The 17615-nt window shown below is 42.0% G+C and overlaps 1 protein-coding gene across 2 annotated transcripts in view; it reads left to right on the top strand.

Moving 5' to 3' along the window:
- The window catches only part of SV2B (synaptic vesicle glycoprotein 2B), a 28011-nt gene extending 10885 nt beyond the window's left edge, over positions 1-17126 (top strand). The window contains exons 2-12 of one of the 2 annotated variants that reach the window (XM_062583718.1): positions 986-1166; positions 1823-1974; positions 4042-4175; positions 4923-5012; positions 7433-7543; positions 8639-8727; positions 9478-9642; positions 12283-12416; positions 13375-13575; positions 15891-16050; positions 16943-17126. In XM_062583718.1, the coding sequence (XP_062439702.1) occupies positions 986-1166; positions 1823-1974; positions 4042-4175; positions 4923-5012; positions 7433-7543; positions 8639-8727; positions 9478-9642; positions 12283-12416; positions 13375-13575; positions 15891-16050; positions 16943-17126 (1601 nt within the window). The remainder of the gene's footprint in view (positions 1-985; positions 1167-1822; positions 1975-4041; positions 4176-4922; positions 5013-7432; positions 7544-8638; positions 8728-9477; positions 9643-12282; positions 12417-13374; positions 13576-15890; positions 16051-16942) is intronic. The other variant, XM_062583719.1, reaches the window with a different exon arrangement.
- The last annotated feature ends 489 nt before the right edge of the window (positions 17127-17615 follow it).

The raw sequence follows: 17615 nt of genomic DNA, 5'->3' as shown, positions 1-17615 counted from the left end.
TATGCTCCAAAGGAAACATGGGTAGAATAGGTAACCTGCAAAGAGATTTATCTGTGTGGTCTTTCACCTGTCAGGGTTTTCTGCATGTAAACAGTGACAAGAGAGACTCCTCCCTACACACCCTCAGTCCTGTTGTGCTCAGGGGATGAGTGGCGTTAAGACATTAGTCTTCTGTTCTGTAGTTGATGTCACATAGCTGGGACACGTGCAAGCTAAGCTGCTTATAGATGGCCATTGCTTACGTGCAGGGGATATGTGAGCAGTGAGGCTGGAGGAAGAAAGGTGTGGGTCTGACTGAAAGAGGGCTGTCTATGCTGCACGGTGCAATGCAGTAGGTAGGGATCCAAGCTAATGCGTAGATGGGGAAATCAGTGAAAAAAAAGAGTTTCTGGCACCTGAGATGGCTCATTATGGGTGAACGGAAGTATTTCTACTTCCATGTGTAATGTGCAGTGTAAGGGCAATTTTCTAAGGCTTTTTAAGGCATCTGCCTTGTGTTCAAACCAGGCTATGACAATTCCTAAGGTACAAAACCTAGAAGGAATGAATAACCAGTTACTAGACAGTTTTAAATTTTAGAACAGCTCCTATTTTGCTTATTAACGAATATTAATGATTATTACTTGGACAGTAACAGTGTCTCCTGAGGGCACTTGCAAAATGCAAAGGGCTTTTTAGATATGTCTGAAAATAGCTCTCTCCAAATTCAAGCATACAGAGCCCAGACAAGTCATATCTGTTTCTACATTCTACATGCTGGTTCATAACAAAATGGGCTTTTGACAGAAATGGCTAGGATATGACTAAGGCCCTCAGTGGTAGCTCCATCTCCATTTTCCTCCATTAGGAAGGTCTCGGGCAGCAGTTGTCTGTAATTTGGGGGAACAGCAGCTGATGTTGATTATGTATGGGATAGCAAACTACTTCCACTCAGTAAATGGGAGAATGGTTGCTACCAAACTCACTGTTTTTCTCTCTCTTCTAGGCTTGATAGTCTACCTAGGAATGATGGTGGGGGCTGTGGTATTGGGTGGCCTAGCTGACAAACTGGGAAGGAAGAAATGCCTCATCATATCACTTGCAATCAATGCTGCCTTCGCGTTCCTTTCCTCCTTCGTCCAGGGATATGGATTCTTTCTCTTCTGCCGCCTTATCTCTGGCCTCGGGTAGGTAACTGGGTAGTCTTTCAGCCAGGAACTCCCTTTTCCCATGAAAAAAGCTGGAGCTGTACAATGGTTGGGTTTGTCAGATGTGAAAAGGAAGGACTGGCTGGACTCCTCTGGAGATGTGTCTCGGCCACCAAGCTGGGACTGCCTGGCTGTTTACCTAGTGTGGCTGAGGTACCTTGGTCATGTCAATGGAAGCATTATCAGTAAGAAAGTTGGATCACTGAGATTTTTCTTGTACTGCCCAAATTGTGGATGAAGGCCAGGGAGACTGATAAATATCTATGTCAGTTTTTCACCTGACTGCCAGGGCCTCCAACAAGCCCTTGCTGCTCCCATCACCTAGCTGTTTTTGGCCTCCCTAAAACGATAATTTGCCAAAAAACAACAGAGGAGATGTCTACGTGAAGAGCAGGGCATTACACTACCTTTGTATAAACTATTCAGTAAAATCAGCTTTCAGAGCATAACAAGAATCTTGCTTATCTCTGATGTCTAAAACCAGTCCAGCCAAAGAGAGATTTGAACTTTTCCTCCATGAGTGCAGTGAATCTGTAAGTGTGACCTTGCCTTTTAGTATGAGCCATCATAAGATACACATACAAAGACATGAAAAAAAGATTTATCCTTCTCATGTGTTGTTTTTTTCTCCTCAGTATTGGGGGATCCCTCCCCATTGTGTTTGCCTATTTCTCTGAATTCCTGTCTCGGGAGAAGAGGGGGGAACACCTGAGCTGGCTGTGCATGTTCTGGATGATTGGTGGCATTTTTGCTTCAGCCATGGCTTGGAGCATCATTCCACATTACGGTAATTGCTTTGTGCTTTCAGCTTTTGGCAGCAATACATTCATGCGTCACTACACTGCTTCAAGCCTGCACATGAATCATTAGTCCTTACAGATCCCAACATAAACAACATTGAAAATAATAGATATCTTAAATGAGCAGGGCTTGAGGTCTGGTTAGATATTTGTTTCCAACACAGTAGGGTTGTAATTTGGCAATGTAACTTCTTCAAGAATTAAAACCACAGTTAATCTTACTTTTATCAACATCAAACTTTTCCCTACAATTGTGGAGTTTTAAAAATCCTACCTGTATGAAGGTGGAGGACTTTCTTTTTTACCAGAACAGTTCTACAACAGAATTTGTAACACATTTGAAACTCACCTGGCACACCTGACAAATGAAAAATAGAAGGTCTGATAAACTGGTTGACTGATTGATGGATTGACTGATACTAAGGTTGTAAGCAGGACTGACTCTGTGGCATGAAGGCTACTTCATATCAAAGGGTTCAAATATATCATTTGGAGTTATACTGTCAGAGCCTGACCCCTTGGTCTAAATGCCAGAGAATTCAGGGGAAGTAGAACTGAGATTATGTTCACGTTGAGTGCAAAGCTCATCTTGATTGTGAAGCTGGGACAGTTATGAAAAATAAATAACTTTAATGAGGGAATTGCTGGGTGTTAAGAACTTTAGTAGCGAGGGTAACACATATTCTTTTCCTTAGCCAGATGCCAACATTCTTCGGGTTGTGTTTTTGGAGACATGTCTTTTGGGCATGCAGTGTGCGGGGGGCCACATCTGATTTCACCTAATCTAGTTCAGAATTGAGTTCCCTGTGCAGCGCTGGAAGTGTTAGAGAAACAGTAGACAGGAGGGCTCTGGAATATGTGAGTGCCCTGAGGAACAAAAATCTGCATGTCACATGGTCTTCCTGGTAACTCATGTGCATATTCCTAGGAAAACATCAGACAGCAAATATCTACTGGGAAAGATTAATTCCCTCAGTATCCACTGACACCAGCTGTTTGCAGAATCCTGTTTGAGGAAAGTAGGGCAGGCCACAAAGACCCTGAAGAAAAGCACAGATATCCATCTATCTATCTTGAAATGTATTCAGTATAAAGTGTTCACGCTTTTGATCAGTAAGACACAGATTGCTTGAACAAATATATAAAATTGAAGCCTAGTGATGTCAAGTTGAAATAATCTTTCAGTATTTTCAAATACACTTGCTTTAAAAAGCACTTAAAATATAATATTTACATTTATTTTCTAGATGACTTTTCATATTGTGTGACTTGTGTTTTTACATTTTGTGTGCTGTAACTTTTCTTTCTGATTTCCCATGATTCCCTATTGTTTTGGGATGTGGTGAGAGGAGTGCAGGCCCATGACGGGGAGAAATGAGACTTCTGCAAAGCCACTGTTCTTTTATTTTGTTGTTACTGCAAATGAAAATGTCTATAGAAAAAAAAGGAGATAAAACATTTCTTTGAGATTTGAGTCTAGAAAAAGTAAACTGAGGGAAAAAAGTGCTTTCATTCACGTCTGCGTGTGGTATTTGTTTGTAATTGCCTTTCAGTGTGTTTTAAGGAAGTATCTGCGTTGGTGCAGGTCCCTAATGGAGCAGCACAGGAACGGTGCTCTACTTGCTGCTCCGTGGCAGGGGCCACCAGACCCTTTGGGTGGCAGGGAGCAGGCAGGAGACAGCGGACCCCAAATGCAGGAGCAAGATCTTGATTCTTCTGAGTTTGAATCCTATCCTTGTTCCCAGCCTTGCTTGTATACAGCTGAAGGGAGTTATTCTTATTTCTAGATGATTTTTGAACCTAAAGATAAAGTTTTTAAAAAGATAAATCCTGAGTGAGAATGCATTCCATTTTCTGTAGTGAACATGAACTCATGTGCTATTATCTATTGAAAATACCATTGAGCCTCCAAAAGAGGTCATTACCAAGTATATCAAACTTTCAGCCTGTCCGTATGCTGTACAGAGCTGTACAGTCCAGTTCAGAGCTGTTTTAGAGACAAAAATCAGAATGCCTGGTCAGTATTTTTACTTTTTGCCTCTTGCTGTTTTCAGGCTGGGGTTTCAGTATGGGAACCAAGTACCATTTCCACAGCTGGAGAGTCTTTGTGCTTGTCTGCTCTCTGCCCTGTATCGCTTCTCTGGTGGCACTGAAATTCATGCCTGAAAGCCCGCGGTTTTTGCTGGAGGTAAGATGATTCATCTGAACATTGTAGCAGAGGATAGCTGGTCCCTAATGTGTCACCGTCTGTCTGTCTTTGTCCCATCAAAAACACATAACACAAGTCCAGAGCAAAAGCACTCCTTCGCGCCTGCACACACTAACTCTAGGGACCACTTACAACCTAAAGGCTACAGACTATGGGGTTAATCAAAAATTGTTAGTGTTTTACTGCTGAATGCCGCACAAGAAGAAGGCAGCAAGGGGATTTTCTAAGTCCAATATTTTGAAAACATCTCTCTCAGAGTTTGGGATTGTAACTAGTGAATCTTGGAAGAAGAGTGAAAAGCAAGCCGACAAGCAAGCTAAAATACATAAACCTCAGAGCTCTGGAGCAGGTATATTTTATTCCCTTTTCACAGATGCTGTCACTGCAGCAATACCTAGTTTACATTAACCCTTCAAGTCCTTAGCAGAGATGGGAACAGAGCTTAGGTCTGCTGATAAAACTCCTCTACTCTTCTCTGGGCACTTAATCTCTGATTCCTCTCCTGCCCCAGATAGTTTTAGGGTACCTCCTTTCTCCAGCCACAGAAATGCCATGCTCCCTGTGAATATAATCCATGCTCTCAGCTCTTTCCCTTAACACAGCCAATGGCATGTGTGTGCACATCTCTGCTATACTGGGCCTCTGGTACTGGTTTGTCCGTATGCTTTGATAAAATGCAGAGCTGCAAACACTAACATTTATTCTCCCTTGCCTCGGTGTTTCCAGATAGGTAAACATGATGAAGCCTGGATGATCCTCAAGCAAGTTCATGACACCAATATGCGGGCCAAAGGCGAGCCAGAAAGGGTGTTTACGGTGAGTTTTTAGCAAAGTCATTGGCAGGTAAAATGAAAAGCTGGACGTACTTTCCCTGGTGCAGCACAGCACCAGTATTATTCTTCTTTCCAGGGACTAGAGCGTCCCCCTCACAATATGACCTCCCTCAGCAATCTGAAAAAGGACTCCGGGATAACACATTGCACATTTAAAGTCAGATACCAGCCTGTTTTTTCAAGAGGTATTCAGTCCTGCTCAGTTGCAGTGAATACTCTTCATTCTTGATGTTAAACTAGAGCATGCAGGCCAGTGGTTTTTCAATTACACATGCACTTAATTGGTCTGCTCCAGGAGACTAAAATCAAACAGGGTAGAGATTAGTCATGTGGGAGATCTGAATCACTCCTTTCTCCATTTAGGCTTCTAATCAAACTCTGATTAAAGTTCATGTACCTCCTAATGAGCTTCCCAAATTTATCTGTCTGCCTCATACTGAATCTTTAATCTCTCCAAGGGAAAGTGAATGAGTGGTTATTACTCACTAGTCTGCAGCTTGTTGTGAAAAAGGTCACACCAGGGGACTAGATTAATAGTTAAATCAGGTAAAAGGTGTACACTGAGGTTAGCTGCAAATTACTATAATTCAGGTGTAAACTGTCAGTGAGCCAGACAGGGAATAGTTCTTGATTTATGCTTTTAAAGATGAGAGGACACGTGCTCTGGAAGGATGCAGAGAAGGGAAAAGAGGAGATATATTTGTATGTAAAACATGTCTTTTAAGGCAAAGAAGAAAAGAAGTTACCCTGTTCAGAGGAATTGTCACAAGATGAGGTCACTCAGGAGTGATCCTTCTAGAATATAAAAGATTAATTTATGTAGATGACAACCATGTAAAGGTAGGAATTTAATGAGTGTTTGCTATTTCTAGGCTACAGGTCATTCAACTCCTGCAAACCTTGTTGACAACGGCGACTGAGAACAGCATCTTTTGAAATCCCTGATGAGGTTTTCTGTAATGCTGGGCTGAGGTTTGATGCTGAGCCTGGTGTGTCCTTGATGGACCCAACCTGCAGGGAGATTACAAGCGATGCTGTGGCGTGTTAGCTGTACATGCATGGGGAATGTGCGTGCTGAGCCAGTCATGCATACTTGGCTGGTGGATATGAGCAGGCTTTTCAGTTGCCTTTCAAGGACCAGCCTGTAAGCTGCCTGGAAACAGGCGCTATCATGCCTATATGGGCCTGTTCCTGCTTCTAAGGCAAGCTGTATCCTGAGGCTTTTAGGAGTCAATCTGAATTCACCTATGAGACTCAAGAATGTGTATCTCCAAGTAGGACACTATGTGGATCTGTGCTGGCTACAGGAATCTGGAGAGGCAGCAGAGCACCCGTTAGTGCTCATTACTCCAGCCAACAGAGGCATGACTGCTATGTGATGCACTCATCTTAAATATCGCACCTTGAGATGTGAAGTGTCTGCTGAATGAAATTTACTGACATCCCTTGGCACAGATGGAGGTTCAGTTCGGCTGGTGTAGTATAAACTGTCAGATTTTGTATTTTTCTGATAGGCCAGAAGTTGCCAGTTTGTCATGAATCAGCTGTTACAGGGACAGTTCCCAGATATGACATTTAAATGGTGCCAGCAAAAAGAACACACCGACAGTACAGCCAAGCCAAGCAAATCGCTCCTACTTAGTAATTTATTCGCTAAATTTTCACCTCTTTCTCATTTTTACAAACAGATCTTGCTTTCCTTGAATATGTCCTTTATTCAAAGTTACTCAGCACATATTCCCCAAGACTGATTCTGAGGCTTCATGTGCAGTCCAGTTAAGGTGTACAGTGTTGAAAATTCAGACTGATTTGATGGAGTCAGTGATTGTATGGTATGATTCCACTTTAGGACTGGATGCATTTCAGGTGCAAAGATTCCCATCTGTATGTTCGTTTGTCATAGAAATTCTGCTGGTGGTACACAAAACGTGTGGAATTGGGGAATATTCCTTCCAGCTGTGTTTGAAAAAAAGATCCTGAGGGCACAGTTTGATGTAGATACAATCAGCTAATCATGGAGATACTTTGTATGGTAACTGCCCAGCCCTGATCTCTGATGGGGAATCTAAGGGCTCAGAAATCACCAAGTGCTCAGGCATCAACCAGTAAATGAAAGATTGAAGTGGATGTGATGTATCTGAAATGTTTCAAGAAATGAGAGATAAAGACAGAGTGAGAGAGAGAAGAGAAGGAAGGCAGGAAGGAAGGAAGGGAGACTTCTTTCTATAACAAAATCTCTCACCATAATAAGATCAATTAACTCACTTTCTAGTGATAACACTCAAGGGCAAGATAATAAAGGATACCTGGTGGCAAGCATTTTCCAGAAGACAGTGAAGTGTAAAATCCACCCAAGATCAACCCTGAAAAATTTGTGCCATTTTTTTGTTCCTTTCTTTTCAGGTTTCCTATATCAAAACTCCAAAGCAAGTGGATGAGTTTATTGAAATCCAGAGCTCAACAGGGACATGGTATCAGCGGTGGCTGGTCAGATTCACAACCACTTTCAAACAGGTGAGAAGAAAAACCAGCTCAGAAGTGCTTTTGCATTTTGGGCTCCAGTGCACTATAGCTTCGGGCCATTGCATCCTAAAATCCTGACCCTCACTCAAAAAGGCTGCAAGTGTTTGCTAAAGCCTGTAATCTGATTACACTTCTCAGACATATACATATACCTGCAAATTGCCCCAGTGCTAGCCAGGTCCTGAAACAGTCCTATGAGCACCATGGTAGTCAAGCTGTGCTAATGGCAGAGCTTCCAGGATGAGATAGAACCCCAAGCACTTGACTCTCCTTCTGAATGGATAAGTATTGATTCCCTCACACCCAGACCTAAGTGAATTTACCATCTCCAGTGAATTCTTAAGAATGCTTGCTCTTTGCTCTTGCCGAGTGTGAGTTTCTAGCAAGGTTATATTTTCTCCTTACCTAATTTAAAATTTCCCATATTCTATAAGGTTGATGTGTGCCCATGTAGAACTTTGTTGAAAATCATACTGGATGCTTCTGGTCTTGGAGGATACAATTAAAGTAAAGGGCAGTCTTTCTAATTATTAGCAATACAGGTGCTGTTACTGTGCATATATGGCAAGGATAAGAGCATGAGTTCTGTCTCTCTCTTGGTGTGCTTGTTTTCATTCACATCTGAGTTCATCCTGCTTGTCTTAAAGTGTCAAATGTGTTTGCCTTTTTGTTCACCAGTTGTCTTTACAGCTCAGTTTGAAAGCATCCCTGAGACCATATACACATGTGAAAAGATGGAATGGTCAGACAGTCTGAGAACAGGCTCATATCCACGTAAGCTGAGGGAGATACTGCATTATCCTGGCCCATCAGTGAAACCCATAGCTAGTCATGCACTCCAGCTCATTATAGAGGGTTCAGATCAAGTACCCAGGGACATAAGCTGGATACAGGATCTCTCTGTAAGCCATGAATCTACCTCGATAAATATAATTTTGAACAAACACTGAATCTAAGCCATACATCTGACCTTCCCCAAATGAGCTGTTTTTACTGCAAACATTAAATTTATGATGTTCTCGGAAATTAATCTCACAAATCTCTCTAGGATTTCCTTGCAACTAACTCCTCCTTTTGGATTTGTAGGTCTGGGACAATGTGCTATATTGTTTAACAGCCCAGTACAGGATGAACACACTGATTCTGGCTGTGGTTTGGTTTACAATGGCCTTAAGGTAAGGTACTTCTCCAGTACCTCTCAGGTACTCACCTTACTTTTCAGGAAACTAGAGTTTTCTGAGGGCTCTCAGATTTGAATAAATACATTGTACTTTTAAATAAATAGTTACAAAATGAATCCTGCTCTTATTTTAGAGCCTTGCTCTCCTATGAAATACTGATTGATCTGATTGCTTATATGAGAATACAATGTACTCTGAATAGACCAGGACTTGAGAGGTGGTTACTAGTGTGTACTAGTATACTGAGTTTCTCATTTCCTGATCTTTCATTTGATCCTGTGTACATGTTTTGTGTCCCCAAAAATCTGCCTAAGTCTCAGCTGTCCAACAGTCTAAACCTCACTATGGCCTGATACTTGCAGAAACCTGCAATCCAAGAGAAGCTCCCATATTTCCTGCAGCTCTGCATATCTCTTGGGGAGCAAGTATAGCACATTGGCTCATTGGCTGGGATATATAGCAAAGTCAGTGAAAATTAAATAAACTGCCCTACTTCAGGTTAGCTAGAATGGATCGATACGATTCTGAGAGCAGCTAGGTGTTTATGCTATATAATGTAGGTGCTTACACTAGAGAAACAGGTTACTTAGCACGGTGTTAGAGCTGAGCAAGAATTTGCATCAGAAATGCTTTCACCTTGGGAACCTGAGAGGTTTACATGTTATGAAATAGATCTTAGGAAAAGCGCTGTGACATTTGTACAGGATCTTGTATGCCTAATGTGTACCTCCCATCTGGCTGCAGTTACTATGGCCTTATTGTCTGGTTCCCTGACATGATCCGGTATCTCCAAGAGGAGGCATATGAATCCCGTGTGAAAATCTTTGATGAGGAAGAAGTGTCACACTTCACCTTTAATTTCACCCTGGAAAACCAGATCCACAGAAATGGGGAATATAAAAATGATAAGTAAGTGACTATAATTTGTTTTGATTAGTACTGAAGGGGAGAAGGCACATCTGGTTAAGTAATTCTGGCTTCAAATGAACTAAAATATATTTCTAGGAGACTCCTTTTCCTCATTTTCTGCAAAACTGAGGATCTAGGTTGTTCTTCTGGGGACACAGTCTATAACTCAAATTCCAGTAGCAATTTTTTCACAGACCGAATATTCTTTTCATCCTGCTTTTCACACATTCTGCTGCAGCCACTTGCATCTCCAGACCCAAGGAAATGCATTTGAGAAGTTTGTGCAGAGTCTCGCTCTCAGTAGATCCCCTTGGCAGCTGCTTGCAAAGAGCAGTGAGCAGGAAATGGGCATATGCCTGGATATGTTGGGCATCTCTGGATGTGGAGGTGACTTTCCTTAGGATACACTGACATCTACTGGTTTTGGGCAGCAGACACCATCTCCTACAAGAAACCTACTTCTTTTTCTGCTTTCTGAAAACAAAAAGCTATGTTCGCTTAAAATCCTTCATACAACCTATCCTGGTCTCCATTCTGCAGCCCCTCGATGCGAGTTGTGTCATGACCCTCAGCTATACTGGTGTGATTCTCCCACATTAATTCTGTCTCTCCCCACTGTTTCACCTTCTCTTTTACTGCTTTGAAGAAAATTATGTTACTGTCATTGTTTTACTCCCTTTATCCTCTTTGAACTGGACCTGGACCTGTGTAACCAGACTCAATCATTCTGAGCTCCATACAGTAGAAATCCTAGTGATCGGTAGCATACCATTTGTACTTTTCTAAATCTCAAGGTAATGGGTGGAAATTTACCTCAGTGTAAACTCCATGGAGATCCTATAGCTCCCAATAGACTAGACATGGTGTTACTCAGGCTCCCTTGCTCTGTGTGGAGAGGTCCCCCTGCATGTTCAGTGTTACACAACATACTCATTATTTCACTCTTCACAGCTGAAGCCATACCCAAATGCCTATCTGAGTTGTTCCTATTACCTTAGAAACTACTTGTCTGCATTTCCTTGGTGTTTATCTGATGGAGTCTGATGAAGGTCTTCCCTGGCTCCCAAATCCTGCCAGAAACCTTCACTGCAATAAAGAGCTGTCCTTGATGGTCTGAACCTAGGGCCACAATTGCTACTTCCCCAGCTATGGAGCAGTCAAACAAAGTATCTGAGATATGAATGGTAGTCTGATTTATGGACCAAGGACCCTTGTCTTGCACCTGGATGAGGTGCTCAGATTTCACTAACTTAACTGAGAATAGATGATCAGCACAATGCAGGATGGAGACCTAAAATTGTCCTGCATGTCGCTATATTCCTTCATTGGCCCTCCCTACTTCAATAACTCAAAACCTGATCAAGCTGTGTTCTAGCAATGCCTAGTGCATGCCTCATTATGATTTATAGCTCCATTTTCCCTCTAGCCGTTGGCTGTGAGTTAAAACACCGCTGAACACAGACCATTGCTAAGTGAATCTCTTAAAGATGCATATTAAGAAAGAAAATTAAAAGGGCTTTTAATAGCCTTTAAGAGTAAATACCTCACAGGCTATTACTGAGCCAATGCAGATCAGCTTATGTTTTGTTGTAACCTGAGAAACCTTCTATACGGAGCAAAAGATTTGAGTAGTCTTCATGTTGTATTTTGAGCATTAACAATATCTTTTAGAAGCTAGTGTTTACACCATTTAATGATGTAAATATCCAACACGCTACACTTTTGTAAATGCTCAGATGAATTAAATTTCTGGGTATATGTTAGACACCTTTTTGTTTGCTGACAGTTGTGGCCCCGTTAGCTTGAGTAATAATACATGCATTTAATAGCTCTTCCTATCTTTGAAACACACCTGTGCATTAACACATCCATCTTCCAAGTGTCCCTGCAAAATCTCACTGGTAAATCAATACTGGGTCATCCCTCAGGCAGGCAGGGGCAAAAATGTCAAGCTTTCCATCAGAAGAGAAATCAATCACCTGACACCAATGACTATTCGTAGTGTAATTTATTTTCTTTACGTTATATGCAGTCCTTGAACAGAGATGGGTACAAGTGGTACACAGATAATCTCCCTGCTCCATCTAGATATCATCATGCGTTTTTGCTTCAACAATCACTTCTAGTTTGAATAACTGTCATGTTCACCAAATGGCTCAATAGGCATCTGATAATGGCTGGTTTTATTTATGCTTGAGGAAGGGGCAGGATATGGGAGGCACCAAGGTCAGCTTAACAAAGAGAATGTCACGCGCTGAGCAAAATGATGTCTTCTTCAGACGGATTAGTACGGAAAGTGAGAGGATTTGTGTCCACTCTTCCTCAACAGCAAATTTTCTTTGATGTGACTATTTTGAGGAATGAAAAAGCTGCCAGAAATCCTAAAAGCACCACATCTCTTTTAAAAAATTGTTTAAATTCATCTCTCCTAATAAAATGCATAAGCATTGGATTGGAATTTGCAGGGAAAATGAAATGCAGTTATACATTGAAGTAATGTTCAATGAAGTGAGATACCTTTTCTGCAAATGACCTCAGAAACGGTCATTACTGCTTTGTCTCTTGAGATGGCCGTTACACACTATATAGTATAGGAAATACCTCAAAGCACAGAATGAAGCTCTGTTTCCTGCACCACAGATTCATTGGCATGAAATTCAAGGAAGTGAGATTTGAAGATTCCTTGTTTGAGGAATGCTATTTTGAAGATGTGACATCCAGTGAGACCTTCTTTGAAAACTGCACCATCGTGTCCACTGTCTTTTATAACACAGGTAAAGGCATTCCTAATACGGTCTAGTCACTATAAGTAGAAAGTATTGTATCAGACTCTGTGAGAAAGGATGATAGAGATCTGTGTGTCCATGTGTGTGCTGGGTAATAACAGTGGTGACAGAAAAAAGAGAGTGAAGGAACCAGCTACTGTGCTACCTTTATAACCGTTTGGTTTCTGGAAGAGAGCTGGAAAAAACATAGTGCTTTTGGCTTGTAGTATGGCTAGACATTTTTATTTTCCTGCAAACTGAGCTTAACTGTCCACGTAGGCATGAGCCTGTCAAAAAATTCTTGCTGCCACTAGCATTGCCCCAAAAGTTGAGGCTGTTCTCATCTATAGTTTAGGTTCTGATTCTTGCTTAATTCCATGTTTCCAACAATCCATTTGAAAGGAGGTTTCAAGTTGTTCCATCAGTTTTTTAACCACATGACTTCTGATGTTATTTGTTACCCCAGGGAAAATGCAGAAATCTGCTCTCAGATGTTGGCAGGTTGAAGGAGTGGCAAAATGCCTAGCAGTTTACCAGTTCTCAATTCAAAAAATTTGGCTTAAAATCTATTCAAAGGTCCTCTCTTTAGTTTATATCCAACTTCTGGTTGCTGATCCTAAGCTATAAAATATTCATTAATTTATCCTGGAAAAGCTTTTCATATCTCCTCTGGTAGGGAACAACTGTAGTTCTGTGACAGCGACAGCCTGAACTGCCCCAGTCCTTGTGATATGAGGACACTGGTCCAGGTGATTCCACAAATATAAGGAATTGCATGAGCTTATGGCCACCAGATGCATAGCATGAACGTGTAGTTTGTCACTTAACTACTGATTAGAAATGGTCATTTTTGTTTCGTGGAGACCACCTCTCAGATTTCAATTCGGTTTTGATCCTGACTCCTGTTGCTGCTGTGTGAAGGGATGAGAGTCGTGTGGAATCAAGTCTTTGCCTCTTTCCCTGGCAGATCTCTACGAACACAAATTCATCAACTGCAGGCTCATAAATAGCACTTTTCTGAAGCAGAAGGAAGGCTGTCACCTGGACTTCGAGGAGGAGAATGACTTCCTAATTTATCTCGTCAGCTTCCTGGGCAGTCTGTCTGTGCTGCCAGGCAACATCATCTCTGCGCTACTCATGGACAAAATAGGGAGGATAAAAATGATCGGTGAGTGGGGATGATGGGCGCGTGGCATGAGTTGTAAGTATGAGCAAAGAGTCAAGGTCAGTGTGAAGGTCTCTCTCCCTCTACACATATGAATGCAAGCAGAGCAGGCTCAGGTGGAGGTGAGTCATTCCCGTACCAAATGGAGCAGAAAGGTAAAAAGTCTTGAGGGTGAGGCACCAGACAGCGACTGAGAACAATTTGGTTCTATTTCTGTTTCTGCAAGCGATCTGCTCTGTGGCATTGGGCAAGTTATCTGCTCCTCCCACCCCCCTTTTCTGTGCATCTATGTCATCTTGCTTTTTTCCTTTATTTTGACTTTTATGTCAAAGCCTGTGTGTTTACCCAGCGCTTAGCACAACAGGGTCTGAGCTGCTGTGGGACTTCTTGGTGCTGCTGAGTTAACGCTGATGTCCATAATATTCTGTACAAATAAATGAAAGACTTTGCTTGTAGCAATGAATATTCATGAAGATTATTTGCTGTGGGTGTTTGGCAGTGCAGGAGTTCTCTCTCTTAGGTTTCTGATTTCCAAATGAAATACAAACAGCTTGAGAGATTATATAGTAGATTAACTGACCACATTACAGTTTAGAAAGAGAGCCACCTTTAGTCTGACAGGACTGAGTTATCACATCATAAATTTCATGATTACTTTGGGTGTTTCTGGTATCTTTTTTTCCAAGGTTCAAACCTTGCTTTCTAGACACAATGGGGATCATGCCTTGGGAGACAGACAAGTGAGTTTCCTAAAATGAGGGATATGGTTGAGGTGTTAAGACTGAATCATTCTCTTGAGCTCACTGTCTCTCTCTTCTAAGAGTTTAATTAGCTTAGCCTGGTGACCATCGTTAGTCAGATTTAAAAAAGCAAGCAAGATGACCCCACATATGTGACAGCAATGTCCACTGCAGCAAAAAAAAATAGGGTTCATGTAATGAATTTGGGGAAGACCCAGAAAAAACAGAGGGTTTGTGAGGAGAAAAAAAAAATAAAGCTGAAAGAGAATCAGATTATCCACCTAGCAAACATGTCAACATTTCAGTGTTTTCATCTGGAATTGACATGACAGCTGGAATTCAAAATGCTTATTTCTTCTACAGAATGAAAAGTACAAAACAAAAATTGGTAAAGACATGAAGGAACATTTCACTATGGAATTCTTAATTGACACAGAGCCTTCTGGCATCCCACCCATACCAGCCTGCTGAACACATTATTTCTGGTCAGCTTAACATGAAAACTGATTTTCTCTTTTGTGGAATGTGCTTCACTGGGACTTCAGTTCAGGTTTCTCACGTTCCATTAAACCATCTCCTGTGATCTTCTGGTGTACCTCCTGTGACCCTCATTTGTACCTCTTAAGCAGAGGCAATATTCCCAGGGCACGGTGTGAGATGTAGTTTGGCCAGGTGGTATGGAGCAGAAGAGAATATGGAGTCCTGAATGGCAGCTTTCCATAGCCTGTGCACTGCAGAGACATACTATCCAAAATAAAACACTTTTGTTGCAGTTTAATATTCAAATTATTTTGGTCTGTGTCAAATTAACTCAAAAACAAACAAGTAAGCACATAAATTCTTTGGTTGCCTGAAATACTTCAGCAACACAGAACTTCCCAGCGGAAGATATTCTGATTTTGCAAACCTGCAATTCACCTGCATCTTTCAGGTGAAAATTCCCAGTTAGGGAAGAAGGTAGTGATGTAGCCACTAGTAATTCTGAATCTGAACTGTAGCTGAGCGTGAACACTCTCACTTTCTCCCTGAGTGGTTTTCATAAAATTATAGCTCCTGTGCAAATGTGCCATGAAATATAATGATATTCTTATAATTAAAAGAGACTTCAAGTGCTTTATGCAATTGAGTGTAAATCACCCTAATTGAGACTAGAAATGTGTCAAATGATTTGAATATGATATGAATTGCTGTTCTTGACTCAAAGCTCAAGTAGAAAAACCTTCACAATGATTCTTCCTCACTGACTTTCATGTTTACTTGTCTCTGTTCTTCCTGGGTCCATCTGGGAGTCTGAGATGCTGGAAACCTGCCTGGAAAAGCCTGTCTTCAGAGTGTCTATATAGCAGGAATATCAGCAAGATCAGATGGTCAGATGGATTGAGAACATTTTCAGGCTGGTTTCCAACATAAGAGAATAACAGAGAGGCAGTATAAAGGTATTTTGGGAGTTTTGAGGATTTTGTTCATTTTGGGGGTGAAACACTGCCATTTGAAGGCCATCTTTATCAGTGGTGAGGCTGACTGGCCATGGATTGGGGGAACTGATGCTAACATATTTTTCTTGACTCTCTCCTGTAGGTGGTTCAATGCTGATCTCTGCAGTGTGCTGCTTCTTTCTCTTTTTTGGCAACAGCGAGTCGGCAATGATTGGCTGGCAGTGCCTGTTTTGCGGGGCCAGCATTGCTGCCTGGAATGCCCTGGATGTGATCACCGTTGAGCTCTATCCCACCAACAAAAGGTGCTCAGTGTATTCCTTCTCTTCAGTCCTTACCCTCTGATGTTGGCCTTTCGCTTCTTACCACAAAGAGACAAGATACGTGTAGATGCAGGAGATGTATTTTTTTATTTTAACAAATCCTTAAGGGCTGGGTAGTGCCATAGCTGTGCTTCATCAGCACTGACATTTGCAACTGTAACTCAGTGCATTGTAGCTTGTATTCAGGAATTTATGTGGGCATATGTAAATTATAGGCAGATAAAATATGGATAATCTGTCATTTCCACAAAGATGCATGGAAGTCTAGCCCTTCAGACTGTATCCCCCAGCGTCTTGTCATAGCTGATCACCATAACAGCCTTCCCTTCCACAACCTGAAGACAATCACACGCACAGAATGATTTGGGAAATGAGGTACTGCAGAAACTTTTGGGAGCACGTGCTATAAATAAGATCCTTTCTGGTAACATCTTTAGAAGCATTTTCTGCCTCTTTCAGGCTGCTGGGGAGAGCCAGGAGGCAGCGTGGTTTCAGCTTCTGGGTAAAGCAGGATTTGGAGCAGCCAGGTTATTTCTCTGATGACAACTCATTCCAACCAGTGCTTGCAAGGGCTTTGACAAGTTCTAGAGCAGGTTGTGTCCTGCTTTCTTTTTGGATGACAAAAGCTGTCATAGTGGACAACTCAAGAGCTAGGGAGAAGTTGAGATAAAAAGGAGAAACAAGTACACACATACATTTTCCTCATTCACACAGACATGAAAAATAATGTATTTAGTTATTCTGGCTGGCTTTGTTTACCAGGAGTTTAGCCTGGGCAACATAAAAGTATTCACCAAATAAGCTACTGAGATCTCCTGCAGTTATGCTGAGACCCTCATTCCAAACCATTGCTTTCTGCTTTTCTTCTCCACAGGGCAACAGCCTTCGGAATTCTCAATGGGCTTTGCAAGTTTGGTGCCATCCTGGGGAACTCAATCTTTGCCTCCTTCGTTGGGATAACCAAGGTGGTTCCCATCCTTCTGGCTTCCTCTGCTCTGGTCGGAGGTGGCCTGCTAGCTTTGCGCCTACCAGAGACTCGAGACCAGGTCCTGATGTGAGCAACCGAGACCAGGGGGATGAGGAGGGTAATGCAGAAGAAGAACAAAAAGAGCCATGCTTAGAAAAATCAAAACGTCCACTTGTACAATGCTCTGTTGATACCTTGAAGAGAGGGGCAGGGGGAAAGAAGAGCCCGAAGGGATAAAACCTAACCCCTAATTTCTGACCCTTTTAGAGCTGTGATGGGCGCATGCAGCTATGGCACACACTTTGCAGAGCTTGGCTGTTCGTGTTTAATCTTACCTACACTGGGGAGTTCTTGAGGGTCTGTCTTTTCCCTCTCCATCCCAGTGTAAAGACAGAGGATGCGAACAGCTTTGTGTGCTTGTGCGCTAATGTGGGTGTGAGTGCATCCGATGGGAGAACAGATCCTGACCTGTGCACGACTTTGCCGCATTGTGAGATATTGCCTGCCTTGCCAAGCTCTCCCTGGCACTTCGTAAAACCACACTTGGTCATGAAAGGTAGAATGGGAGGCAGTTAACAAA

Source organism: Rhea pennata, chromosome 10, assembly GCF_028389875.1.
Source record: "Rhea pennata isolate bPtePen1 chromosome 10, bPtePen1.pri, whole genome shotgun sequence".
Taxonomy (NCBI): domain Eukaryota; kingdom Metazoa; phylum Chordata; class Aves; order Rheiformes; family Rheidae; genus Rhea; species Rhea pennata.
This window is presented reverse-complemented; position numbering and strand designations above follow the sequence as displayed.